Raw genomic sequence first — 27,086 nt, forward strand, 5'->3', positions numbered from 1 at the left:
GGACTTAAATACTTGAAAGGTGCCTTTGGACCAGAATTCAGTGAGCAAAAGCCATCAGAGAGTCTCCCATTCAGGCTGGCACCTCCTTGGGTGCTGCCCCTGACCCAGAGCAGGAATCATCCACAAGAGTCCCCGGTGCCAGCAGCCTCAAGCTGATGTCCAACAAAGCTCATCCCTTTGGGACAGAAGGGGGGAATTAACACTCTCCCTATCAGCACTTGGATAAGAGGCTTTGTGTACTGTGACCATGCCAGGCCCTCCAAGGGATGCCTGTGCAAGCTGGGGGTCTGCAGCAGCTTTCGGAGAAGGAACGAGGGTCTGTTTCCTCTTGTGAGAGCCTTCCTGCCCATCCCGCATGCCTGGGGGAGAAGCCCTGCTCCAGGGATGCACCAGCTCTCCAAAGGAGCTGCAGCTGGAGCAAGTGCTGCAGGTTTTACACCGGAGATTGCTCAGACAAACCTCTTGTTGACCCATCAGAGGGCTGCAAGCTGCAGCCTGCAATACAATACTTTGCGGTACTAAAGGACCTTCCATATGAGGGTCTCGCATTAATTAATTAAGCCTCTGAGCACCTAGAAGGAAAATCTATCCTATTTTACCAGCGAGTGCAATGAGGATGCAAAGGTCATACAGAGTAAGGGTGCAAAGGAAAGAGAGATCCCGGTGTCCTGACTCCTGACTCCTTGCTGCATCTATTAGCTCATGGGTTCCCTACTAAAGGCACACATGGAGGATAGAAGGTGACCCACAGCCATGCCCTGAGGGGCACCGACTGAGAGGTTTAATAAGGGGCAGGGGGATGACTAACAGAGTTACACAGATTGGCGTAGCTCAGTAAAGAATATGGCATTAAGAAAATTGATCCTTCCAAAGACTTCAGCCACATGCTTATGTCAGAACCAGACGTGACTTGTGTCTGTGTTTCATACGATACCCCCATGCATCCACCAAAGGGCTTTCCTTCATGTTTAAATAATGAACTGCAATGTAATGCCAATGGGTGCTTTTTTCACAGGGAGAAGGGAGAAGAAGGGAAAGCGTTTGGGTGGGCTGAGGCAGAGCCCGGGTCTTCCCTGCCTCTCCCACCCTTTCCTTCCCTCCCCTGCTCACATGGCTCGGAAGCAAGAAGTCACTGACATCTGGGTGTGCCCATCTGTCTGCAACGCCAAGGAGACAAGCCCATGGGCACCGGAAGAGAGAGTAACCTGCATATGATTGGGGTGTGCAGCATAGCAGCTACGGTGTCTGTGCATAAGACCGGAGGCTGCCATGGGGAAGAAAAAGAAATGTGCTTTACAGGTCATCATGGAAGATGGTTGGTATCACTGTTTCATTTTGATGCTGCCAAATCTTTCCAAGCACACCATTTTGTGTCTGTCAATGCAGTTTCAGTTTGCTCATGCGGGGAACTTTTGTCAACCTGCCAAACTAAAGCAAATATGAAGAACATCACTATAGGAAAAGAATATAATGTCTAATCAGTAAGGGACTTTCTGCCAATTCCAGCTGGCACTTAATGGCTAGCTGCGTAAAGCATCACGTCTGTAAATCCCAGTAACAAATGCGATTCCTCTTTGCTCTTTGTCTTGCAGCTGGAATAGAGATTGATGGACAAGTGGAAAGTGACACAGACAGTGAAGGTAATGTAGAGATTTAAAAGTGTGGTCTTGTTTGGAATACAAGAGGTGATACCTTTTCTTTTTCTCTGTGGCTTGTTACTTGCTCGACAACAGGAACCATTTCATCAGCTACTAGTAAGCAAGCAGGTTTTCCCCTAGAGGTTTGACTTGGTGATATGTAAACTATCATCCTTAAGCAGTCTGCTCCCTTTCATCCATGCTCTAGGGTAGGAAGCTGTCAGAGCCCATGTCCCTTGGCAGTCCTCCTTAGTAAACCAGGCATTGCAGTAAAGCACCATCCTATGCAAGGTGCTTTGCATCACAGCAAGGTCCTGCTTGCCCTCCCTGTAATGCTTGCTTAGACCATAACATGCTGGTATCTTGATTAATTATGGCCACGAGAAGATAAAAATGAAAATGGATTGGAAGCAGAGTGATGGCTGTGAAGAAAATCAGGAAGAGCCAGTGACAGGATTAAAACCAACTTTAACCCTGTAAGTATGGTTAATAAAGAGAAATAGCTATGTGGTAGCATTATAACACTAACTAAAGAAAGATAAAGAGGCAACAGCACTGGAGAGGTGATATGAATATAGATGCTACCACAACAATTGTTCACAACCGTGTCTGCACAATCCATAAAACATGAGACAATAATTAGCAAATGACTGGGATTTTTTGTGGTTTTAAATCATATCCACCTTTTCCATACTTGCAGACAAGGCAATAAAAGTAACAAATGCCTTTTCCACACTTCACCTTGTATTTGATAGGTTGCAAATGAAAACTGTGATAGTTGGCTCCATAAAATGAACATTTACCCAAAGAAGGGTGGTCCCTTGACCTAGGTCACTAACTGAAATTCAGCTGAGATGGACCATTACAGAGTAACTGAAGCCTACCCTAATGGCTCCTGAGGAATGAGCTGAAAGCAACTTCTCATTCCCAGTGACAAGAGTGACAGCCACCACCTACTAACAAAACCATTTGCTTGTTACTAATTTCTAGCTTCTCACAAAGATGCTCAAACTCTTTTTCCTTCTAGTTTTGTTCACCTTTCGGCTGCTCAGTTTTCACTCTGGAGCCCATTCCCGCCTCATTTCCTCCTTCTAGTACAATTTCCCTTACCCTGGGGAAATAAACCAACGCCAAAATTATACCTTTTTTTTTTGTTGTTGTTTGCTTGAACACTTGATTTGCATCATCCAGAAATTTTGGAAAATTAGAAGCCAAGAGAGTGTGGGAAACTTACAATTGATTTTAATGCCCTTGGAGGTAAAAGCGTGGGTTTTTTTGGTTCCTTTTCCCCTTTCTATAATATCATGCAATTAAATCCTGCTCCATTCCAGTCCTTCAAGCTGGAAGCACTTCTGACTTCAGCACAAAAGAGGATTTTAGCTTGCATGCCAATAAGAATGGAACATGCATCAGAGACTATTTGTTTGTTTTTTTTTTTATCTCTGGATATAGACCTTCCTATATAAAAGCAAGCTCAGTGAAACAAAACTGGGTCCTTCCTAAGCTGTGCCTTTTCTCTCTGTAAATAGAAGACCTCCATCCCCAGCCTTGAAAAGTAAATGTCTCTCAAGGACATTGTGCCAACAAGCAAACTTCATACTGTATAACCAACTGTGATTTCTGTTTCCATTGCTCTGGCATCTTTACAGGTTGGGAAGATACCTGTCTGTGCTCTCTGATGGATGGGTTTTTGCGTTGGTAGCTGACTTCCAGTTTCCTTATGGCCACATATAAGTCACTGATGTGCTAAAATCAGCCATACTGTCTTAAACGGGAGCTCCATAACCGAACAGTTGGATGTGGCTCTTGGAGGGGGTATAATGCAAAGCCCACCAACCTCAACAGGCATCTGCTTATTGGCTTCATTAGGGTTTGCATCAGGCAAACCTGGCTGCCCATGCTTTTCTGATGAATCCTTATCTTGCCAGCATGGATTTCCCGATGCACTTGGTTTTTATCTTTTGCAGAAGATGAAATAAAGGACAAGACACCCAAGAAAAAAACCCTCAGGGAAACTGGCAGAGCAAGCAGACTTGAAAGGAAAAAGCAAGAGAAAGACAAAGAAGAAGATGAGAGCAAAGAGGAAGACAGCTGTAGCCAAGAAAACGAAGCTTCTAGGAGAAAGAACTACCAAGGGAAAAGCAGTGGTGGAAAAAAGGCAGGAGAGGATCGAAGCCGGCAGAGAGGCAAAAGGGCTCCTACCAAAGGTCAAAAGGAGTCAGAAAACAAGGAAAAGAAAGCAAATAAGAAAGGAAAAGAGGGGGAGAACAAACAGAAGAAAGACAGGAAAAACAGGTAATTGAACAATCCCCCGGGTATGGTGCCTCGTGTCGGGTGGGCAGCGGTATAAACATGCCAGTGGCATAAGGGTCAGAACCGCAAAACCCATAGACTGTGAATAAGTTACTGCTCTCCCAGGAGAGGTACAACAGTGGAAAAGAATAGTGTAAAATGGCACATAAACAAAGGGTTACCAAGGTCTTCTGTTGTTATTTCTCAGCCAGGATCAGACCCATGCATGTAGTGGAGTCCCAGCGCCTAGAGCTGGGGCTAGAAAACCACTCCTCAACAGGACAGCTTAAGCCACTCAGATCTGGGCACATTTTCTTGGTTGGCCTATGGAACCATTCAGGTTAAAATGGATCTCTCACGTTTTCAAATCGCTTCCTCTTCCAAACCTTGCTTGTCCCAACCCTCTGCTTCTCCCCATATCTTCTATTTCCTTCTGAACATGTGAAAAGCATTTCTCCAGAGCCAACTGTAGCTTAGGCAGTGCTACCGTAGCTGAAGTGTGATCTAAAACACCAAGTTGGGTGAGTTATGGTGAGGAGCAACCATCTCTTCATTATCCTGGCTTTAAACAGCCTTGCCCTGAGCATCTCGGCTCACAGCAAGCCAGGAGATGGTGAGACACTGTGAGCACATCAGAGTGGGATCTCCAGGGGCCAGTGACCTTCCCTCTAACTCCTGAAAGGCTTTCTATTCTGTGCCCTTTACTTGTGTCTCTGCCAGCACTTCTGCTTCTTCCAACTCATCTGATGAGGAGTCACCATCCGAGGAAGAGCTTGCCATGCTGATGGAGCAGGTGGAGCAAAAGAAAAAGCTGATCTCCACCATGAGGAACAAGCCCTGGAGGATGGTGAAGAAGCTCTCGGTGCTCAGGTACCATTCACACCAGGAACCCACAGCCCGGGTGTCTTTGCTGATTGCCAGATGCACTTTGCCTTTCCTAGAGACTGCATATTTGCTGCTGCTGCTGCAGCAGCACAGCCTCAGGAAAAGCAGCTGGCAGAGCCTGGCCAGCCTGTCTGGGCATCAAAGATCAGAGTTAAAATGTGGAATTTGATTTTCAGCCTCTGTAACCAAAGAACAGGCAAATCTGTTCAACTGATACCCATGGCCGGGTCATTCTACCCTTGTATTTAAAACCAAATGACTCACTACTGCCAGGCTACTTATTAAAGCAGACTGTCCTGGTTTCCTTACTCATGCCCATTGTCAGGCAGAAATCAGAGCAGCAAAGTGCCATGTTACTTCACACTCCTGAGTGGGGCTGCTTGGAAAAATGCTGTGTTATTTGCAAAGGTTTATGGAGCAGAGATAGTGTTGAATGTGGGAAGGGCTCAGGCAGCTGCAGAGACCCCTTAGTGCAGGGCAGTGGGATCAGTGGGGCAGAGAAGATCAGGGAAACCAAACCCCACAGGTCAACAGGATCATCACAAACCATCCCCGTGTCAATGATTCAAATCCCAGCTCTGTTGGTTAAAAAAACCCTTTCTAGCAGGAGAGCTTTCAAAATAGCATTGGAAGGCATGCACAGCCCCGTGGGGAGTGGTGATGCCCCTCTGCTCCGTGTTTGGCAGAGTGTGGAGGGAGACCAGACATCACATCCATCCTTGCATGAGCACAGCTGCTTTCGCACTGATGTGTGAAGAAGTGAAAAGAAAACAACTCCTTTGTTGTTTCAATAACCTGCTTATTTATCTTGTACCTAGGGAGGCACAAGCTTTTGTGGAGAAGTTTGAAGGAGCTCTAGGAAAAGGGAAGGGCAAAAAATTGTACGCGTATAAGATGATGATGGCAAAGGTAAGTGCAGCAGTGATGTCAGGGGAAAGCTTGGGTACCTGGTTCTGTATTCAGCACTTTTTGCTTGGTAGAGTGTATTAACCTGTATTTGGAAACAGCAGCAAATCAGAGTAACTTCCTGCCTGCATTCAAAAAAGCACTAGCCAGCTTCTAAACTATGACTACTACAGAAACAACAGGGAGAGTTTGCCTCCCATCTGAATCTCCTTGAGACCTTCCTAAAAGCAAGGCAGGGCTTGTAGGAGCACGGAAAACGACAGATTTCTGCTTGCAGTCTCCAAAACCTTGATCTTTGAGACAAGGTACCCCTAAAGGACCGAAAGGCCACGCCAAATGCTTGCACTGCCCCTTAGGCTCCTGTAAAATTCCATCTTCCCTGGTAATGAGGAGATAACAGGGAGAATGATGGCTGTGTTCTAAGACTGAAGATGGTAGCCAAGTTGCATGTTGTCATGGAGATTATATCGAGAAGTGAAAAATGGAGCAAGGCCTGAGATGCTGAAATCAATGGGAGCTTAGCTGCTGGCCTGATGAGAAAGGATGTGAGCTCAGTATATTACCAAATCAAATTGTATTTCCAATAGAGTTGGTTCTGCATCATAGCACACACAGCACAACTGCAGCTTTCCAAAAGCCTGGGAAGGTTAAAACTCAGGTAATGAATGTGAACACTTGGGGCTGGGGGACTTTTGGATTGAAGGTAGTTTCTGAAACAGCCCAAAAGATGAGACCCAGACCAGAGCTTCTGGTTTGGACTTTATACCCACCCTTAGCAATGCTACCCAGCCCTGCCATTAAAAAGCCCTGAAGAGGAAGCATCCTCCCTCTTCACACCTCTCTGCTCACTGCAGTGTTGTCTTGTTTCAGAAATGGGTGAAGTTTAAGAGAGACTTTGACAATTTCAAAACCCAGTGCATACCCTGGGAGATGAAGATAAAAGAAGTGGAGAGTAAGTGGAAGTTGCTGTGCGGTCTCTGTCCTTTGTAAGCCAGCTTTGATTCACCCAAACAATGCTCCAGCTCCCTCATCCCCATCTCTGATGCCAAATGAGGAGCACATACCCCGGGTAGCTCCGGGCTTTGCTGTCTCCATCAGTGGTGGAGAATGTCAGGAGGGTCTTGGGCAGCACACTGGGGAGACCTGAGGGTAAAGGGGTTGCTGGGGACAGTTTAACCCTCCTAAACTCCTAACCATGAAGTGTCTTCTGGTTTAAGGTCACTTTGGTTCCTCAGTCGCTTCCTACTTCATATTTCTGCGGTGGATGTACGGAGTGAATCTTGTCCTTTTTGGTTTAATATTTGGGCTGGTTATAATTCCAGAGGTAAGTGCTTAATTCCCCTTTCAGTAGTATCTTGCCCGTTGCTTAAGATGATGGTTTAAGGATGCATGGACATGAGATTTATAGCACCAACAGGTGTCTTATACCAGCTAGTGCTTTATGAGTATGATTGTACAAGGATGATTATTTAGACAGAACTTGTAAGGCTGCTGCTGACACAAAAAGTCAGATTGAAATCAAGAGGCCTAAAAGGCCCTAAAAGATCTTTCCCATTCAGCGGCTAAATCAGGGGCTCAAACCCCTAATTTAAGGCCAGTTTTTGTTTTAACTAAAGTGAAAAACATGACCTAGGAATCCTAGATACAAGCTCAGGTCCATAAAAGCCATAAGAAATGGACTGTGGTGTAAAAGTGATTAGAAAACCCCTTCTGCACCCTATATGTGGCGTAGCCCCAGGGCAGCAGCTAAAGCACAGCCCCACAGGAGGAACCGTCAAGGGAAGGAACAATTTCCCAGCACTTTGCCATCTAACATTTGTTTGGGAAATATCCCTTTTCTGTCCTTCTAATTCGGATGATTCACAAGGTAGAGCTTTATTTTTAGTTTTCCTATTTCTCGCTGTTCTTGGAGAAGGAAAAACATCTCATCGCCAACTTCATATGACCATTTAGTGAAGAATTTCTTAGTGCAGCCATTACAGCTCTGGCTAAATTACTCAGTGCAGTCGTTAAAGGCTGTGCAATCCACAGGCAGTGGCATCTGTTCTGTTCAATGCAGATTTCTATGGAGCAGAAATGCAGCACAGAGCCTCCCCCGAGGAATGTGCTTTTGTTCTCCTTAATGTGGTTGCTCATGCTATCAAAAGTGAAAGCTCTTCCTCCTCCCAGGACGAAGAGACATAACCATTAGCACTAAACAATACAAATGTATTTTGTTAGGAGCTATGCATATGGTAGAAGACTGAACAGCTTTCCTCTTTAAAGTATGCATACTGTTACTCATTGCCTGCTGAGCTGTTATGATATGGAAAGCCACTGGGCAATAAACATTTATCCATAAATTATTTGGAAATTAATTAGATAGCCCTAAAAAAGTAAGTGATAGATTATATACTAAGACCTTTCTAGGCTATGAATATTAATGAGATATTTTGGTATAAGCATTAGAGTCTGCTTGTAAATGTATTTAACTCTCCATAGCCCTTGATGTTCTCCACCTGGTCTTCCATAGCTGCTGGGCTTGCTGCTTTGTGTGGTGCCAGAAGAGGCTGTGCCATGAAAAGTCTTCTTTGCACCATTTTGTCACATGCTTTTTTCCCAAACCTAACTGTCCTTCACCTCACCTTGAGACCTAAAATACAAAATATACTGCGAGCTCGACCCAGTGCTCTTGACTTCTCTCAAAGGAGGAGTCCTGCATAAAGAGATTAAGCTAATCCTTTTATTGCATTACACCCATGAAGTTCAAGCTAAGAACTTCTTGCTAAGCCAAGGACGTTTAAACTGGAGCTGATCATTGAGGGATATAGGTCCTTGGCAATATACTACCTGATGTTACCAGAGAAAGGGAAGTCCTCTGGTTATTTGAATGGAATTCATTCTAAATATTTTAAACTGCTGTTCCAGAATTAAGAAATTAAAAGCAACCAAAAGGAAAACCAACCAAAAGCAACCTCAAAGGGTCTTGTTAACAAAAAACCCACAAAAACTGTGCAGTGTATCATACTATACATGCATCACTGCTATTAATGTCCACTAGGTCCTGATGGGAATGCCATACGGGAGCATGCCAAGGAAAACTGTACCCCGGGCTGAGCAAGCAACAGCTATGGATTTTTCAGTTCTATGGGATTTTGAGGTAAGCACATGAGCATTAATCGTCTGAGATTGGTTGAATACCTCCTGAAGCCCTTCAGAAGTTAGTTAGGGATGGATTTGAGCCCAGGTAAACCAGCAATGCACCTATTCCTTCCAGAAGATGAAGACACCTTCTGCAATGAAAAAGATTTGTGTATCTGCTGAGGTTTCTGGCCAAAACAACATATGAATTTGAACCACTTCCATGCGCAAATGTGCTAGCTTGTGTATGTCACGTGCGTTTGTACACACACATACACACACAGACATGTATGTCTCAGGTTTGCAGGTACAAAGCAGATACACTTTTACTCCAAAGGGGACATAGAATCATAGAACCAACCAGGTTGGAAAAGACTTTTAAGATCATCAAGACCAACCATTCCAATGGCTAACACCATCCGAAACGTGTCTGTCTGGAGTCAGTGAGACGCAACAGGACAAAGTGGAGTTACACAGTTCCACACAGAAGGTAGTTAAGGTAGATTTGGGAAACCCATGTCCTTTTATCTACACAGTATTCTTATTCCTGAAGCATAAGAAGCCAAAGTTAGGTTTGTCTGTGAGCGTTAGTAGAAGCAGGTGACAATGTTAATTGCCCAGTGGTGAACTTGGTGCAACTCTCTTAAACCACGTGCACGTAGTTGTCTCGTAGAGACATAGAACTCATTCAATGAAAGATCTTTTTTCAGAGGAAAGAACTACTTGATAAATAAATTTCTGCTGTATTTTAAATATACATAGAGCTAGAGAAATAGATATCATCATCTCACATTCCTCACTGGGATTTTATTCAGAATAGCCACTACGAACTTGCTCATAGCCTTAGGAAGGGGACCATTCCCCACATCCCTACCATCCCTGCTCCCCTGAAATATTTATAAGAGCCTGGAGCTGGAACCAAAGTTTAGGACTTGCACCCAAAAGTAAAACCTAAATTTCCATCTGCCCACAAGAGCTTGGCTGCAGCCCCAGGTCACACACCCCCCAAGTCAGTGACTCTGCCTTTGAAGATTTAGGCCAAAGGGATTAAGTGTTTTTAGGGGATAGGGCAAAAAAAGAAGATGTGTGCAGGAGTGAGGAGGTTCTGCTGTGGCCAATACCTTGGGATCTGACTTTCAAAGCTGCTACTTCTGGAGATGCTTATTAAATGCTTGTTGGTGCTGGTCCACATATTAGAGACCCAGTTCTTCTGTCATAAACCTCACTGCAATTCCCTTAGCTAAAACAACCCCCTTCAACTCTTTAATGTAAGGCAGATGATTTAAATGGATTTATTAATAAGGCTTCAAATACTGAACAGGACCAAACCTTTGTTCACCACCCATTTTCTGCTGAGGATTCTTCTGGCTATTGCTCTTCACGTTGTCTCATTTGCCAGAATCCCAAATTAAAAGTGAATTGGTGACACTCTGAATAACATAACGCTGAATCAAAAGCTCAATTGAGCAGCACACTGTAAAAATAAGCAGCATTTAAACTCATTTGTCAAAACCCAAACCAAAACCAGAAAACTACCCAAGCTAACAACAAAAAATCCCCTCCAAAACAAAGAAGAACCTGTGCTGCACTGCTGCTGAACTGCAGCCATTGATTTCATCGGGGAGACCATGGACTATGCACTTGTCAGTAAGGAAATTTGCTCTTGGATGAGGCCCTACCAGCATGAAAGGCTGGCTACCACAATCTGCTAGTCTCTTGTTTGTGTCTTGGTACCTACATCTACACTGCATCGAAGGCTTGATCCTCTGAACCCCTCCGCCATACAGGTCCGATAATCACTCCCTTGCTGTTTGACATCAGGGAGCAATCTGACAAGCCTGAGAAGCTATGGGGCAGTGATGTACACCTATACCCTCAGCAGCCTGAAGATGTCAAATGAAGCCCTTCACAGGCTTGCCCTTTGAAAATTAATAGATGCTTATTCCAGTATTCCAAAGAAATGCAGTGAGGAAACTTATTTCAGAGCAGGCATAAAATGAAGAGTCAAAACTGTGATACTGAAAAACGCATTTCAAGACAAAAGAGCCAAGGAAATGTATGCTTTGGCAGCAAGGAGGTCACATCATGGCTTTCTAGAGGAGTAGAAAGGAGTAAAGCTCACTTGGACACCAGACACCATGTCTCACAAATACAGTTTACAGAACATACTGGGTGATGCGAGCAGAAATCCTCATTCTTCAGTCCCTGCTATTTGATGAATCAAAAAGACAAAGGTCTGGGATTACAATCTGACAAACAAGCTTCACTGGCACTTTCCAGGCACATTATCTTTATGAGGATTTTTTCATTACACCTCCCCAGCACATGTTACACATAACACACTATTGAGCCACAGGCTTGCTTTATGCTCCCCGGTGGCTCAGAAGCACTGACTGCAGAGCTGTCCCATACCTGTGGGACTGCACTTTGTGCAGGAAAACACCCAGCTAATGTTGCACCCAGGGATACCAAAGCTTTATATTAGGTTAGGAATGAAAATCCCAGTGCTTTAGGGAGAGCTGAGTCTAATTGATTAAATGAAGGTGGTCAGACACTGGATAGAGAGGCCCAGAAAGACTGCGGGATCTCCATCCTTAGAGATCTTAAAAACTCAGCTGGACATCATCTGGAACTTGGCTCTACTTTGAGCAGGAGGCTTGGCTAGATGACCTCCAGAGATCCCTCCCCATTTAAAGTATTCAGTATCTCTAAACAAGATCTATTACACAGCCTCTGATACAAGCTTCAAGTTATGCCTCAATTCTGGTCTTTCCAAAGGCTTAATCAGAGGGGAGCTTGCTCAAGTTCCATGGCCAGACTGAATGACTACACAACTGACGAGCTGAAAGACAACAGGCAAAAAATAGAGAAGTACAATACACAATGATACACATCAACTTGGATGAGATATGACAGGAAAACAGGGAGAGAGTGCTAACGCAGGTCAGGAATCTGCACACTCATTGAATGCCCAGCAGTTTGTACAGGAAAAAGTAGATCTACTTGAGACAACATGGTTGATAACAGAGCTCATGTCTGAGCTTTGCTTTCCACATGAAAGCAATGCTTTGATTTCAGATTTTAGCTATATTTGCTCTGCAGGTGGGAGCCAGTAAAAGGAACTAAACCTCCAGGGTACCAAGCATCAGCTGCCTCCTGGCTGAAAGGAAAAGTTTCCTATCATGGTGGGAAATCCCATTGCTACAGCATTTCTACAAGATCTGAGGGTCTGATGCTGGCTTAGAGAAGCAGGTGGGCTACAGCCACAAAAAGCAATAAGGAGGTTTTTCTGGGAGGGGTGAAATAGTGATGGATAAAACCTGCATTTTAGTTCCGAGCCAGGATCCTTTGATGTGCTCTCCCTCTTTCCCCCCTCTTAGGATGGTAAGCTCTTAGGAGGATGGCTCTCAAAGGGGACAGGGCAGAAGAAAGCCAAGAATGAGATGCTAAAAACTTTTCCACGTTGATTTTCCTTGTTTAAATCTTCAGTTTTCACCAGAAACCCCTTTCCTGCAGAAGAAAAGCGGCAGAGCTTGCACAAAGGTTGGCTTTTGCTTTTCCTCCAGGGCTATATCAAATACTCGGCGCTCTTTTACGGCTACTACAACAACCAGAGGACAATTGGCTGGTTAAAATACAGGCTCCCGATGGCATATTTCATGGTTGGAGTCAGTGTTTTTGGCTACAGCCTGATGGTTGTTATAAGATCGTAAGTACAGCTGGGATTGCCCTCTCTGCTCCCAGATGTGTCTCACAGCTGGATTCCCCTCCATGGGTACAGCTTATGGCTTGATGCAGCCCTTGGGGATGGCTGGGGGAGTGTGGGGCAAAGGGGGCTGTGTGCCTGCTGTCTTCAAGCACTTGGCCTCAGCATCCATCACCCCTGGCTCTGATGGACCTGGGCAGCCCTCGCCTCAGCCATGTGCTATGTGCATTACTGTGAACCTTCCCACCTCCTTCCCCTTCCCTCTTCTTCTTCCTCCTCCTCCTCCTCTCTAGAGTGCTTTAACCCTTTCACCAACATCACTACAGGGTCATCAAAAAGGTGGAATTTGTACGTGCACATGGATTTTTTCCATTTCTGTACATGAAGGAGGATTTTACTTACAGTAAATTTCAAAGGCTCCTTTCCCCATCCTTTCAATGCAAAAAACCACCCTCAAAACCACTCCTGAAAGCCAATGCAAGTCACACAGATGGTGCAAGGGGTACAGAAAAGAGCCAAACGGTACCAGACTGCTTTTGATGTGTCTCCAAAGCAACCAGTGGAGTTTTAAAGCAGTGCCCCAATCTTCATATTCCTGGTGCACTGTCCCTCATTACCGGTGATGCCCCCGCAACGTCCCCAGGGTACCAACATTGCAGCCAAGGCACTTACTTCTTGCTGCTGAGATGTGCTCTGCAAAGCCAAAAATAACCCCCTGTCTCTGCCTGAAGGGCACTCACATACAAAGGTTTTTCTTCCTTTGTAAGAAAGAATAAACCCATGGATTTCTATCGCTGCTGCAAGTGGCTGTGCAGCAGAAAGAGCTTCTTGAGCCTTTGGCTGGGGGGGGACGTGGGGATTTGCTATACGTTTGCCAGGGGATTTCATCATCTGCTGTCTTGCTTTCCTTGAGGGACTGGTGCTAGGAACTCTGGTGGGAGTTACAGAAGGATTTCGGGGATCAAATAATAGAGAGGAAACAGCAGAAGCCATATCTGCCCTTGTGCTGATTAACAAGAATAATCCTTTTTCTCTCCCTGCATGACTTACTCCACTGGTTCCAGCATTGTGCACCTACTGCAGTCTTACTAAAACTTTGTGTTGCAGTGGGTGGATTGGACAGCATCAGTATGTAAGTTTAACTATCCAAAGATAGCCACAATCCTGTGGTAGCCAAGGACCCAGAAGCACTGTAAATAGACTTTCTTCATGCTGGTGGAAGCATTCTTTAACCTCTTTAATCACCTATGGTAAGGTTTTTTGTGTTACTTCTTTTAATACAAGACCTGCATGGCCCTGAAGATTCTGTTTGACTGTTCAGTCCTCCTTAAACTTAAATCCAACAGCACAGACAATTGCACCCAGACCCCAAGAATGGTCACCCTGCTCCTTCCTTACCCATCAGCAACCTAAAGCCACCAGCACTGCTTTGCAAAGCTGAAGGACACGTGTTGGCTCTCTCAAACACTGTCTGACCATGTCCTTACACAGGATGGCACGCAACGCCAACGAAAGTACAGCAGACGGGGACGATGACAACTTCATTTTCAGCTGGAAAATGTTCACCAGCTGGGACTACCTCATTGGCAACCCAGAGACAGCAGACAACAAGTTCGCATCCATCACCACCAGCTTCAAGGTAACCCTAAGTGGCATTTCTCTGTCTGCTTCTGGGGATGCTCCCAGCACCTACCCACCGTGGCAGAGGTTTAAGGGGAAATCTGGGTACCTGTGGCAGCATCTCTCCATACAAACAGGATGCCGAACCACAGCAGCTCCAGTTCCTGTGCCCTGGGTCACCCAAACCCTCTGTATAGGATTGGACAGAATTAGTTTCACTTCAGAGTGCAATTCCCCACCACATTCCCCTGGGATATGGGGCACTGTCTGCTACTTGATGTCTTTCAGTCAAACTGGGAAGCCTGTATGGAGCTTCATTTGAATCTAACACAAATTACCAAGTTCAATCTAGCCAGAGTAGCATAGGTTTGCATCTCAAAGCGTAGAAAACCACCTGATGTTGCCTTAGGCTTGGTGCCATGTGGTACTCACTCCAATCCTATGAGCACCCCTATTTTTTCAGGAGTCTATCGTGGATGAGCAAGAAAGCAACAAGGATGAGAACATCCACCTGAGGAGATTCCTGCGGGTTTTGGCCAATGTCCTCATCATATGCTGCTTGTGTGGAAGCGGTTACCTCATCTACTTCGTGGTGAAACGCTCCCAGACGTTTTCTAAAATGCAAAATGTTGGGTGGTATGAAAGAAATGAGGTAAGGGAGCTGTGCTTCTGGTTTCCTGCTGTGATAGTTTTCCTTGCACATCCACATAATCATTGTCACAGCTTGAGGACAGCATCCAAGGCAGAGGGGCTACCTACCGAGGCTCAGAAGGCCCCTTCTGTACCTTTGTAGTTGTTCTAGCTGGGAAGAGCATTGGTCTCACCGTTTGTTTCTAGTGAGAACAGCTTCTGCAGAGAGGGCAAAACACCCTTAAAATCAATCACAATAGAAGTCAATGGGTCTTCAGCACTTACAACTCTGGCCATCTTCTAAAGGATCTAACTCAAGTTGCATATTGCTGCTTACAAACTCTGTTATGCCGGAAAGCCCTCTGGATGCTAGAAATGTCCATGCTTGGGCATAAAACTAAACTCAGATCTTTATCATCCATCTGGAATTGTGAGAATAAGATTTGAGGAGCTGCAGAAAGATTTCAGTTGTCAGATTCTTTCTGGTGTGTTATTTTGGATGGGAAGTTCAGATTTTGGAGGTCTTCACCAAAAAAAACCAACATTTCAACATACGGAAAGGTTTGATTTCAATATATACGACATTAGCATGTAGTTAGAGATCAAAGGCAAATGATAGTCAAAGCCATGCATTTTCATAATTCCCCTAGAAAACATTAGCAAGAAAGGACGTCCTCACAAAATGCTCTGATATGTTCATGCTCCATCCCTGGCACTGTTCAAGGCCAGGCTGGACAGGGCTTTGGGCAACATGGTTTAGCAGAAGATGTCCCTGCCCATGGCAGGGGGTTGGAACTGGATGAGCTCTAAGTCCTTTCCAACACAAACCATTCTGTGATTCTATGATTTCACTGAACTTTTTCCCAAAGAAAAAAGACTTTGCTGATGATAATTTGAGATCAGAATATGCACCTTACTGGGTACTTTTTCTCTCCTGGAAAGAAAAGCACAAAAAAAAGAGACCTGTGAGTCTGAGCCTGCCAGCAGCTGTGCAGACACTATCCTTTGCAGGCCAACAGGCACTTCAGCGCTGTAAAAACCTCATAGAGTCTGAAAGTCATAGAATCACAGAATAGTTAGGGTTGGAAAGGACCTTAAGATCATCAAGGTCCAACCCCCCTGCCGTGGACAGGGACACCTCACACTAAACCATCTCACCCAAGGATTCGTCCAACCTGGCCTTGAACACTGCCAGGGATGGAGCATTCACAACCTCCCTGGGCAACCCATTCCAGTGCCTCACCACCCTTACAGCAAAGAACTTCTTCCTTATATCCAATCTAAACTTCCCGTTTAAGTTTGAACCCATTACCCCTTGTCCTATCACTACAGACCCTCATGAAGAGTCCCTCCCCAGCATCCCTATAGACCCCCTTCAGATCCTGGAAGGCCACTACGAGGTCTCCACGCAGCTTCTTTTCTCCAGGCTGAACAGCCCCAACTTTCTCAGCCTGTCTTCATACAGGAGGTGCTCCAGTCCCTGATCATCCTTGTGGCCCTTCTCTGGACTTGTTCCAACAGTTCCATGTCCTTTTTATGCTGAGGACACCAGAACTGCACACAATGCTCCAGGTGAGGTCTCACCAGAGCAGAGTAGAGGGGCAGGATCACCTCCTTTGACCTGCTGGTCATGCTCCTTTTGATGCAGCTCAGGATACGGGTGGCTTTCTGGGCTGCAAGCGCACACTAAAGCTGGCTCATATTAAGTTTCTCATGGACCAACACCCCCAAGTCCTTCCCCACAGAGCTGTTCTGCATGAGCTAACACTGACTTGCTGATGACCTCATTGACCACAGTATAACTTAGCATCTTGCACCATATAGAGGAACAAAATACCACTATCACTGCAAAAACGAGTCCTTGATGTGCTTCTATTCAAATCCACAGTTGCCTATCGCAAAAGCAAAGGTGCTGAATGCAGAAAATAAACATGAGCATCAACTAATAGGCAAGCTAAGAACCTCAGAGCTGATGCAAGCAGTACTACAAGAGACCCGAGGAACCTAAATATTCATGAACTCATCCCTCTGGGACAAAAGCAAAAGTGCTCCTGCAAGCGCAAGCCACGAAACCCAGCCCCGAAGGCTGACACCACCTACTCTGCTCACAGTAAGATAGCGACTGCTGTTACTATTTGTAGTAATCTCGTTTTCCTCATGCTGCAGGTTGAAATCGTGATGTCCTTGCTGGGCATGTTTTGCCCTCCGCTGTTTGAAACCATCGCTGCACTAGAAAACTACCACCCCCGCATCGGGCTGAAGTGGCAGCTGGGGCGGATCTTTGCGCTCTTCCTCGGGAACCTCTACACGTTCCTGTTGGCCTTGATGGATGATGTCAATGAAAAAGTAAGATGTTCATTACTGTTATCCAGAGCTGGGGGTGAGCACAGCCCATCCCTGCAGCCAACAGGGGTAACCATCCCCTTTGCAGCAGGCTGCAGTGCCCCAGGGAGACTCACCAAGCAGAGGGGTTTCCAGAGAGTCACAGAATCATGGAATCAAATCTCCAGTTTCTCTTCACAGCCCTGACAAAAGAGTGTTTATTGCCTTCTATAATCGTGGTGTGTGAGAGTAAATTGAGGGTTTTTTCTCCATCTGACACCATTTGCAGTTTCTATTAATGCAGAACCCAAGGATACAGTTCATAATCCTCTTCCCCCGCCTTCCCCTCTTTAACATTATCCTGGTAGCATGTTGCAGGCAGATAACTGGAAGAAAGGATAAATGTCTAACTAGCTGATCCATAGAGAAAATAACTCTGTTTAAGCTGAGAAGAATTGGAGGAATGAGGGTCGGTTTTGCCCTGAAAAATTATGAAGAAAGTGAAGAAGAAGGGCTGGATGGAGGCTCCATCTGCACACAGTAGTCTTGAAGGAGGCCTGGCTCCTCCATGTGCAGGAAATAGGCTGCTAGCTCCTTAGAACTCATGGCTCCCCAGTCTGCTTTAGGTCTGGAAGAGCTGCTGCTCCTCCCTGCTCCTGGCAAAAGGGAAGTTTCTGTACTATTGCCAGCACTGTAATTCTGTTGTAAGCAGATGCTTATATGACAAGTGGTAACTGGTAGGGATGAGGGGGAAACCCAATGCCTTGGGTCCTCTGGCACCCCTATGTCCTGATAGTTTTGGCTGGGGGGGGTTCTCTGTTGCAGCTGGCTGAAGAGGATGTGGTGAAGAACATCACACACTGGACGCTGCTTGGCCACCATAACTCATCCATGGGGAACAGCAGCAGTGCCACCCCACCTCCCCTTGATCCTGCAGATGTACCCAGGGGACCCTGCTGGGAGACAACGGTCGGCATTGTAAGAAAACTGTTATGTAGTAAGTCTCTGGGCTGGTTTGGGGTGGTGGGAAGGGGTGGTTTATGTTTTAACATATCCCTGCAAGTGTTCACACACTGTGTAGGCAAGGCCCTCGTGCCATAGGTTAGTGGTGGCCTTGGCAGTGCTTGGGTAAAGGTTGGACTGGATGAGCTTAAAGGTCATTTCCAAGATTCCATAAGTCTCTGATTTCCAGGCTTGAAGTTTTCCTTGCAAATGACATCTCCTTTCCTGACTCATACAGCAGCAACAAGGCAGTGTAAATCCTTGGCCACAAGGCAGTGTAAGTCCTTGGGCACAGTTCTCAAGCCATGGTGGTGACATCCCCATCTGGGAGCACACACAGCTCTGTGGCACGTGCTATGAGGAGCACAAAAGGCCAGGTATCCTGCAGCCATGCCTGCACTGGGGTTTCATTTGGATCCTCGCTGTGCTTCTGAAGCAAAGGTGTTTTCTCCACTTATTGCTGCACTTCATGATGCTGAACAGCTTTGGAGCGCGACTAAAATCCAACTGGAAGGCATGCCTCAAGGTTGCTCCTGACACATCCCAAGGCCATGGGATCAGAGCAGAATTAAGCAGAAGTAACCCCTGAAATGCATGCAGGGTGGCCTTCAAGTCCTCAGACTCTCACCCCACAAACCCACCCTGCAACCTTCACCTTGCACCAAGAGGTTCTGCAGCCAGGCTGTGCACAAGCTGACTTAGATACCACAGGCTTACCAAGCTGCAAGGCTGTGCATTGCTGGGTACACCCAATGGGTCTTCACAAGCTAAGTGCTTTTCAGTCAAGTAGGGGAAAGACCAGCCACCAATGCCCCTTTGGAGCAACTGATCCTCAGTTCAAACTAAGGATCACAAGCGATCCTTAGTTCATCCCCTCAGACTTTTAAACCTTTCCTTGTGTGTTTCCATTTGAATCCTTGGGACCAGCTGTCTCCATCCTACAAGTCTTACTTCTGCCTGCAATTTTACCCTTCTTATCTTGTACATCTCCCTTCTCTACACTTCTTCACGGCTCTTGTTCACAACTGAGCCAGTCCATGTTAGGTTACGGAGCTGAGCCTCAGCAGAGCCATGCGCAATCAACATTACCCTTGGTGTATGTGTGTCTTACACCAGCATTATTGCAGCATTAACATTCTGCTCCCAGTGTATGTGCTGCCACAACACGTAGTGCATTCGATAATGCTAACAGCAACTCTCAGGGCTAACGGCTGTAACGGAGCTCATGGTTCCCAAACACAGAAGTAAAGCTTAGGCACTGCTGGGTGTTTGAAAACAAGCAGGGATTTTGCTCGTGGCATGCTTTTCTGAAGGTTACTGTTATATAAAGTCAAATAGCTTAATACAAAACCACAGTCCCAAACGCACTGCTGAAATTATAGGAGCTGAATGTTTTCTCCTTGTTTTAAATCACAGGAGTTTGTAAGGCTCACTGTGTCCGACATCCTGGTGACCTACATAACCATCCTGGTGGGAGACTTCATCCGAGCTTGTTTTGTCAGATTTGTGAATTACTGTTGGTGCTGGGACCTAGAAGCTGGATTTGTAAGTCTGTGCCTTATAGCTGAGAAGACAGAAGTAACCATTTGGTCAAATGCTACAAATAGATTGGTTTTATAGAATCATAGAATAGTTAGGGTTGGAAAGAACCTTAAGATCATTCAGTTCCAACCTCCCCTGCCTCACACTAAACCATGTCACCCAAGGCTTTGTCCAACCTGGCCTAGAACACTGTTTTAAATGCTTACAGTGATCCTCCAGTCTTATCTGACCATTCACTTGATGTAGGTAGGCTCTGCATCACTACCTTGGATCAACCAGTTCCATCCCCAAAGAACCCTACAAAAATGCAGTTCTCTCCCCAGCTTCAGGTCTTTAAAACACTGAGCTTAAAAGAAGTTAATCTGATGTTCATTCAGTTTTTATAACCCCAAACCTTTGGGGTGTTCTGTATCTCCTCTCAAAGTCCCAGACCTTCCTGTCTGCAATGGAGCAAGGAGCATTTCCTTCCCCTCTCATGTACGCATAACACACAATAGCGCTGGACTCTTTGGTATTCATAAATGCTGCATTACCAAAGCAGACAGTACTGAAGCAGCATAAATACAGAAGAAAATAACAGGGGGGAAGAGGGGAAAACCATTCTTTCCCCTAAGAAGTGACAAAACCAGATGGATTCAGACAGAGGTGGAAATACCTTGCAAGATGACAGATATAGCAGTGCACCAGCTGCCCGAGCTCTCATACTGGGAGGGTTTCCAAGAGGGGTCTGGGGAAGAGCAACGAGGAGGGCTTTGCAGGTATCTATAGGGGCCTGGTCAAGCAAGGGCAGTTGAGGCACAACAGGGATTTTGCTGCTTGTGGAGCTCTTTGCATTTCTTCTAGGGAAGGCAGAGGATGCTTCCCAAGATGGCTGAGAGATGTTAGAGCTTGGAGAACCTTCCTGGCAACCAAGAAGCGTGAGATTGTTCCCACTATGGGTGCTCACAGATCAAAGTCTTATTGAAGCTTCTGGTTTCCTCCTCTGGGCCATGCCCTCCTCTCACTTTGTTAGCTGCCTTGGAGTATTTCTTTTATAAGATGTTTCCTCTGCACAACCTTTAGAAATACCACATGGGGTTTTCATCATTTTTAAGATCACCATTGTACAAAGAGCTGGAAGTCTCTTCTGTCCTGCAGGCACTCCTTGGTGTATAAAAAGACCCCAAACATTCCCTGGACATCCATCCTCCGCTTCTCAATGCAATTTAAAAGACCTGCTTTAGGGATTATTCCATGCTTCCTTCTTTCCTTTCCCTGGCATTTGGCATCAGCCCACACAGGCTGTGAGGTGATTTTTGCACTGAGACAAACCACATGCAGGAGGGGCATTCTTCATCAGGGACTGCAGCAAAAGGACAAGGGGTGATGGGTTCAAACTGAAAGAGGGGAAGTTCAGGTTGGATCTAAGGAAGAAGTTCTTCCCTGTGAGGGTGCTGAGGCACTGGCACAGGGTGGCCAAAGACATGGTAAATGCCCCATCCCTGGCAGTGTTCAAGGCCAGGTTGGACGGGGCTTGGAGCAACCTGGTCTAGTGGAAGGTGTCCCTGCCTGTGGTTAGAAATGGATGATCTTAAGGTGCCTTCCAACCCAAACCATCCTATGATTCTGTGATTTGAAGTAGAAAGGGACTGTAATCAAAAGAACAAAGAAACCAGTATTTGCACCCATGCCTTCCCAAAGCTGTGAGCAGTCAGCGAAGCAAGGCTCTGACCAGGCTCCTTTCCAGTTTTCATCATAAAAGACAAACATCTTAAGCCTCAGCTTGATGAACTACTGACAGTATTATGTACGTGCACATTGTGACATCCTGCACAGGAAATTTCAAACATATTCCCATCACTTTTTAGAACCATGTTTTCTGCATCACAGTAAAAAAAAAAAGAGTCTTTTTCAATAAAATATAAAAGAAAAATGTACATGTACTTCCATCTACCAAAAGTCAACTGAGTTTTGCATGCAAAAAAAAGCAGATCTATGTATAAGAAACAATAACTTCATCATAGGCAAACCTAGCAGAACACCGCTGTATGAAATAAATGCTGCCAATAGGTTAGACCAGCCTGTTCTGCACATAGCACCATTGGCACTCACGTCAGGCAGGCTGCTGCATACAAAGCAATATCTTGACTGCTTGCTTTCACAGAGCAAAATAACACTCAGTACCCATCAGGTCATGTATTCCCTCAGATTTGTCTCCCTCTGCCCTCTGTGTTCTACAGCTGGGGACATGGATGCATCTGGTGGTGTGTTTCCCTCCAGCAATTCGTTATCACCATTCAAACATTCAATAGGGTAGAACTGCAGGTTTGTAGCCAGATACAGCAGCTGGAGTGTTAAAACCTAGTCCCATGCCGTGGTTCCTTTGCTCACAGATGGTTTTGTATTAGAAAGGAGAGAGAAACACAGAGCAATCCTAAGCACTTCCATATATCCTTGCAATTTTCAGCAAGCCAAGAGAGAAGCAGCAGCCCAGAGCACGATAGCTCCAACTTTGCTTTCACTGCTCTGCTGCTGGTCACTCAAGCATTATGCACTCAGCAGGAGCCCTCCCAGAAATCCCTTCACACTAGCTTTAAATAAGCATCCTTATACCCAGCAGCAAACAATAGCAGGTACCCTTACCAACAGCACTCTCCTTTCTCTCCTCATGCAGCCATCCTATGCAGAGTTTGACATAAGCGGCAATGTTTTGGGTTTGGTCTTCAACCAGGGAATGATTTGGTAAGATACTTCCTTCCCCCCGCCTCCTTGTTTGTGTTTTGCATCATTTAGAACACCTGCAAGTGGAGTTAGAAAGCTTCCAAACCAGCTGGAATAACCTTTGGGGTTTGGTTTCTCTATTTGGCTTCCTATGCAGAAACCAGAAAGGGTTTTGGAGGCACTGCAAGCTTCCACATCAATGCAAGGGCAGGCACGGAGGGGCACATCCCAAAACTGCCCCAAGCAAGAGCAAACAGGAGTTGCTAAGCCCTGCTGTAGCAGCACTAGCTGCAATAGGCAACAGCACAAAGCACCCTCACCTCCTCTGGGAGCAAGGTTTCATGCCATGGATTGATAACTTCTGCCTGGTCCCCTACTACAGCATCTCTGCAGATTTAAGGGGTATCTCCATACTCATGATATTCACCTGGCATTGCCCAAGCTATCTCCAAGAGATTTTTTTTTCTCACAAACTGACAAAACCTTTCATTGCAATCACTGAGGGACCAGAGATCTCACTGGTCCTCAATGCCTGGCTACCTTACCCAAACATGGATGCAAGCAGCTTCTCCTTCGGAAGCAGAGGGGTAGCACAAGCCAGCATAGTCAGACTTCATTTGTGGGCAAACTTCACAGCATGAAAACTTGTTTTTCTCCTTCTGAGAGTAAAAAAACCTTCCTTCCAGCCTGTCAAAACCCAATTCCTTTCCTTCTTCTTTCCTTTTCAGGATGGGATCCTTCTACGCACCAGGGCTCGTGGGTATAAACGTGCTGCGCTTATTAACCTCCATGTATTTTCAGTGCTGGGCTGTTATGAGTAGCAATGTCCCTCATGAACGAGTCTTCAAAGCATCCAAGTCTAATAATTTTTACATGGGACTTTTGCTGCTGATCCTGTTCCTCAGCCTCCTGCCCGTGGCTTACACCATCATGTCCCTGCCTCCCTCCTTTGACTGCGGACCGTTCAGGTACTAGCAACACACCATAAAGGCCATTGTTGTGCTGTGATATGTGGGATTATGTTCATGAAGTTAATGAAATACCTCCATTCTCCACCTGGTTAAATCCTTATCAATAGGCCATGCCCCACTGTGGGGTGCAAACAGTCACCTGGGAGCAGTGAACTGGCTCTGAGCTCCTGGCTGCTGTTCTGCACTGGGTGCACAAGCTCCTCTGCTGCATGATTCCTGGTGTTTTCCTAACACACACCGATGAAAGCACCAGGGAAAGTAGGGGTGGGACATCAGGGTGCAGCCCCCAGTACAAAAAAGCAACAGGAACACCTCTAAGGTTATCTGGAACACTATGGGAGGAAAACAGACTAAAAACTCTTTCTAAGACCTTCCACAGAGCCAAGAGCTCCTCCAGCATGAGATGCATTTTACATATTGAATTGTGTCAAATTCAGTAAATGGAGACTAAAAATGCCATAATAATAAATTAGAATTAAATACGATAGAATATATGTAGAATAAAAATAGAAATGGATAGGTCTGAGCCCAAAGAGTTGCATCTTTAGGGGAAAAAAAGGAAAAATGCCTATTTTGGGTTTTAATTAGGACAGGATCAGCACTTCACGGAGCATTCAGTGGACCGGATTAACATACCAATAAAGTCTAATTTGATTGAGTAATGCCATTTCCTGGGCTTGCTGAGCCTGACTCAGCAAGAAGCCAGCTTGGAACAAGTTGTCTCTGTAAGATAGGTTATCCACTTGCTAATGGGGAATGACAACAGGAAGCTTCAAAGCTCAGAGGAGAAGGCAAGAGACCAAAATTCCCTCAGCTCCAGAACAAGGACAGGTGTCAATGAGCAGCGTGGAAAGATCTGACAAGAAACTCGCTGTACATCCGTTATCATTTGGAGATGACTAATCTGCAATGTGAAACAGTGATTTCAATTCCCTATCAACCCTTCAAAAGCCACTGAGCTCGATTCGGGCCCTTGGCACACGGCACAGCTTTACTGAGAGCTCCTGAGCTTCAGGCACTTAATGAAGCTGGGACAGTGTTTAGCCAAGTTTGCCTTTATTGACTCCCACCATCAGGACACCTTCCTGCAAGATCCCAGGAGCCACAAGCCTAAATAGGAGGAATAGCTTTTGTAGGGGTGAATTCACAACCAAAGGGATGCTGGGGAGAGAAGGTCGATTACACAACCCAGCCTTCTCCAGATTTGCTCTCCTTTCATACATCACACTCTCATCTGTTTTATCAATCCGGTTTGAAATGACTCTTTTCACTGAGTTTCCTATTAAGCAATAATCACAGCCTGCTATTTCTGTCATTCCTTAGCAGCTCTTCAAGTTGGCTCATCATTTCAGAAAGCTGGAATTTGCATATGGAAAGTCATCTCTATGAAAAGGCCATCTTTAACACAATATTGAGTAGAAATATATGATGGATCTGCAATCTGTACATTTTTATACACTTCAGAGGGATAAATAGAGCTCATAAAGGAGCCACGTGTGGAAATAAATGTATTCACTCCAAGAGCAAGTTGGTCTAGCAAAGATTATTCTCATAGTCAATGGGGGTCAAGGAGGAATTGATGCACCAATAGATAATTTCAAATGAAGGCTGTTTAAAAACCTTGGTGGCCAAGCACCAGCTGATGCTCTGAAAGACAGAGGAAGCTACTTAGTGTTGTTAGATTAGGAGCTGTTTTGGCCCTCCAGGACGTACCTATACTCCCTAACCGGCTGTTTGTCTTTCCAGTGGGAAGAAAAGGATGTATGAAGTCATTCAAGAGACCATTGAGCTCGATTTCCCACTTTTTGTTGCCAAGATCTTCAGCTATGTGGCAAATCCAGGACTGATCATACCTGCAATTCTGCTCATGGTGTAAGTTTTCCTTGCAATATTATATGCCTGGCTGGGGGGAGGAGGTGGAAGAAAAGAGAGAAATGATGGGATCCTAGCGAGGTCTGAACAGAGCTTCTGCTGAGATGACAACCCAGATGAGGGCAGACACATGCTCACTATCCCCTCACCTTCACCCAACCCAACTTACCAAAATGGGGTTACCTGACCCAATTAAGCACAACTTTGCAGATGAAGCACACTGCTGAAAGAGGCCTCATGGATATCAAAGCTGTCACAGCTTCCCTACAAGAAACCTTCAGTAGCCAGCAGGACACAAATGGACAGTCCCAACCTGATGCCTTTGGGAGAAGCAATTTCTGTCACAACCGGTGGCATTTGGAGCACTGCTAAGACAGGGCATTCAAAACGTACGTGTTCCACAACTATGAAGAGGCGTGGGGCTTGTTTGGGTTTGTGGGGTTTTTTCTTTTTCCAAATAATACAGCTTGAATAACAGAGCATGGGCCACAACAGCCCCTGCAGTGCTCCAGGCTTGGGAAAGAGCGGCTGGAAACTGCTCATGGAAAAGGCCCTGGGGGTGCTGATTGATGGAGCCGAACATGAGCAGGTTGTGCCCAGGCAGCCAAGAAGCCACCAGCATCCTGGCCTGGATCAGCACCAGTGCGGCAGCAGGGCCAGGGCAGGGATTGTGCCCCTGTGCTGGGCACTGGTGAGGCTGCACCTCGAATCCTGTGTTCAGTTCTGGGCCCCTCACTGCAAGAGAGACATTGAGGTGCTGGAGGGGGGGCAGAGAAGGGCAACGGAGCTGGTGCAGGGCCTGGAGCACAAGTGTGATGGGGAACGGCTGAGGGACCTGGGGGGTTCAGTGTGGAGAAGAGAAGGCTCAGGGGGACCTGATCGCTGCCTACAACTGCCTGAGAGGAGGTTGTAGTGAGGTGGGGTCGGTCTCTGCTCCCAAGGAACAAGGGACAGGACAAGAGGAAACGGCCTCAAGCTGCCCCAGGGCAGGTTTAGATGGAGCTGAGGAACAATTCCTTCCCCAGAGGGTGCTCAGGCATTGGACCAGGCTGGGATCAGTGCCATGGGTTAGTGGTGGCCTTGGAGTGCTGGGAACGTTTGGACTGGGTGAGCTTGACGGGCTTTTCCAGCCTGGTTTGATTCTATGGTCCTATGGATTTTTTTCAATGATGTCTGATCATTTCAGCTTTGAAACAACACTTAAATCTCCACTTAAATCCTTCCACAGCACTAAGGCCAGGGCAGTTTTTTCTTTTTAAACACATATTTTTGGCATTGTTCTTGAGGTTTCCGTAGCTATCAAAATAATGGGAAAGCTGGGACCAAATTCTATAGGCAGCTCTGAACACTCCAGACTAAACAGTGGGAGACAGGGAGAGAGGGCTGGGGAGTGTACTACATTTGCTTGCCTTCTGTCACTCTTCTTTAGGCAGCCACAGACAATAGAGATGGGCCTCTTGGGCACTGTGCCCCTTCACTTTGAATAGGTTGCACTGAAGAAAATACCATTAAATCAAATCAAATCCCAGTTCCCACATTACAAAATTTCAATAAGAAATAGACTGAGAAAAATCCCAACCAAACTGACAGTTCCATGTCATCCCTCTACCTGCCTTGAGCTACAGAGCCTTGGGCAACCTGGTTGGAACTGGATGATCTTAAGGTCCTTTCCAAACCAAAATAGTCTGTGATTCAATGACAGGCAGGTCAGGGGACAGCACAGATCCAGCTGATCTGTTGAAGAGACACCTTTTATCACCCCTTCTCAGTCTGGGCTACTCCCACACCACAGCCATCCTATCTGTGCATCTCTCTTCAAGACACCAATTTGTCTCTGCCCCGAATCTCTTTGCAAACTGAGCGATCCCCCCCTACATCCAC

General features: G+C 45.9%; 1 protein-coding gene across 1 annotated transcript in view; it reads left to right on the top strand.

Annotated features, from left to right (window-relative positions):
* The first annotated feature begins 1,269 nt into the window (after window positions 1-1,269).
* TMC2 (transmembrane channel like 2) overlaps window positions 1,270-27,086 on the top strand; it is a 31,371-nt gene continuing 5,554 nt past the window's right edge. Inside the window, exons 1-17 of the mRNA XM_057431557.1 lie at window positions 1,270-1,315; window positions 1,593-1,640; window positions 3,548-3,932; window positions 4,650-4,799; window positions 5,633-5,723; window positions 6,591-6,672; window positions 6,938-7,044; window positions 8,761-8,859; window positions 12,407-12,549; window positions 14,038-14,185; window positions 14,630-14,818; window positions 16,963-17,142; window positions 17,944-18,096; window positions 19,537-19,665; window positions 22,316-22,383; window positions 23,091-23,330; window positions 25,080-25,205. Coding sequence (XP_057287540.1) covers window positions 1,270-1,315; window positions 1,593-1,640; window positions 3,548-3,932; window positions 4,650-4,799; window positions 5,633-5,723; window positions 6,591-6,672; window positions 6,938-7,044; window positions 8,761-8,859; window positions 12,407-12,549; window positions 14,038-14,185; window positions 14,630-14,818; window positions 16,963-17,142; window positions 17,944-18,096; window positions 19,537-19,665; window positions 22,316-22,383; window positions 23,091-23,330; window positions 25,080-25,205 — 2,384 coding nt within the window. The remainder of the gene's footprint in view (window positions 1,316-1,592; window positions 1,641-3,547; window positions 3,933-4,649; window positions 4,800-5,632; window positions 5,724-6,590; window positions 6,673-6,937; window positions 7,045-8,760; window positions 8,860-12,406; window positions 12,550-14,037; window positions 14,186-14,629; window positions 14,819-16,962; window positions 17,143-17,943; window positions 18,097-19,536; window positions 19,666-22,315; window positions 22,384-23,090; window positions 23,331-25,079; window positions 25,206-27,086) is intronic.

This window comes from Pezoporus wallicus, unplaced genomic scaffold (assembly GCF_028554395.1).
Source record: "Pezoporus wallicus isolate ANWC-B61680 ecotype Strahan unplaced genomic scaffold, APGP_CSIRO_Pwel_v1 scaffold_11491, whole genome shotgun sequence".
Classification (NCBI taxonomy): domain Eukaryota; kingdom Metazoa; phylum Chordata; class Aves; order Psittaciformes; family Psittacidae; genus Pezoporus; species Pezoporus wallicus.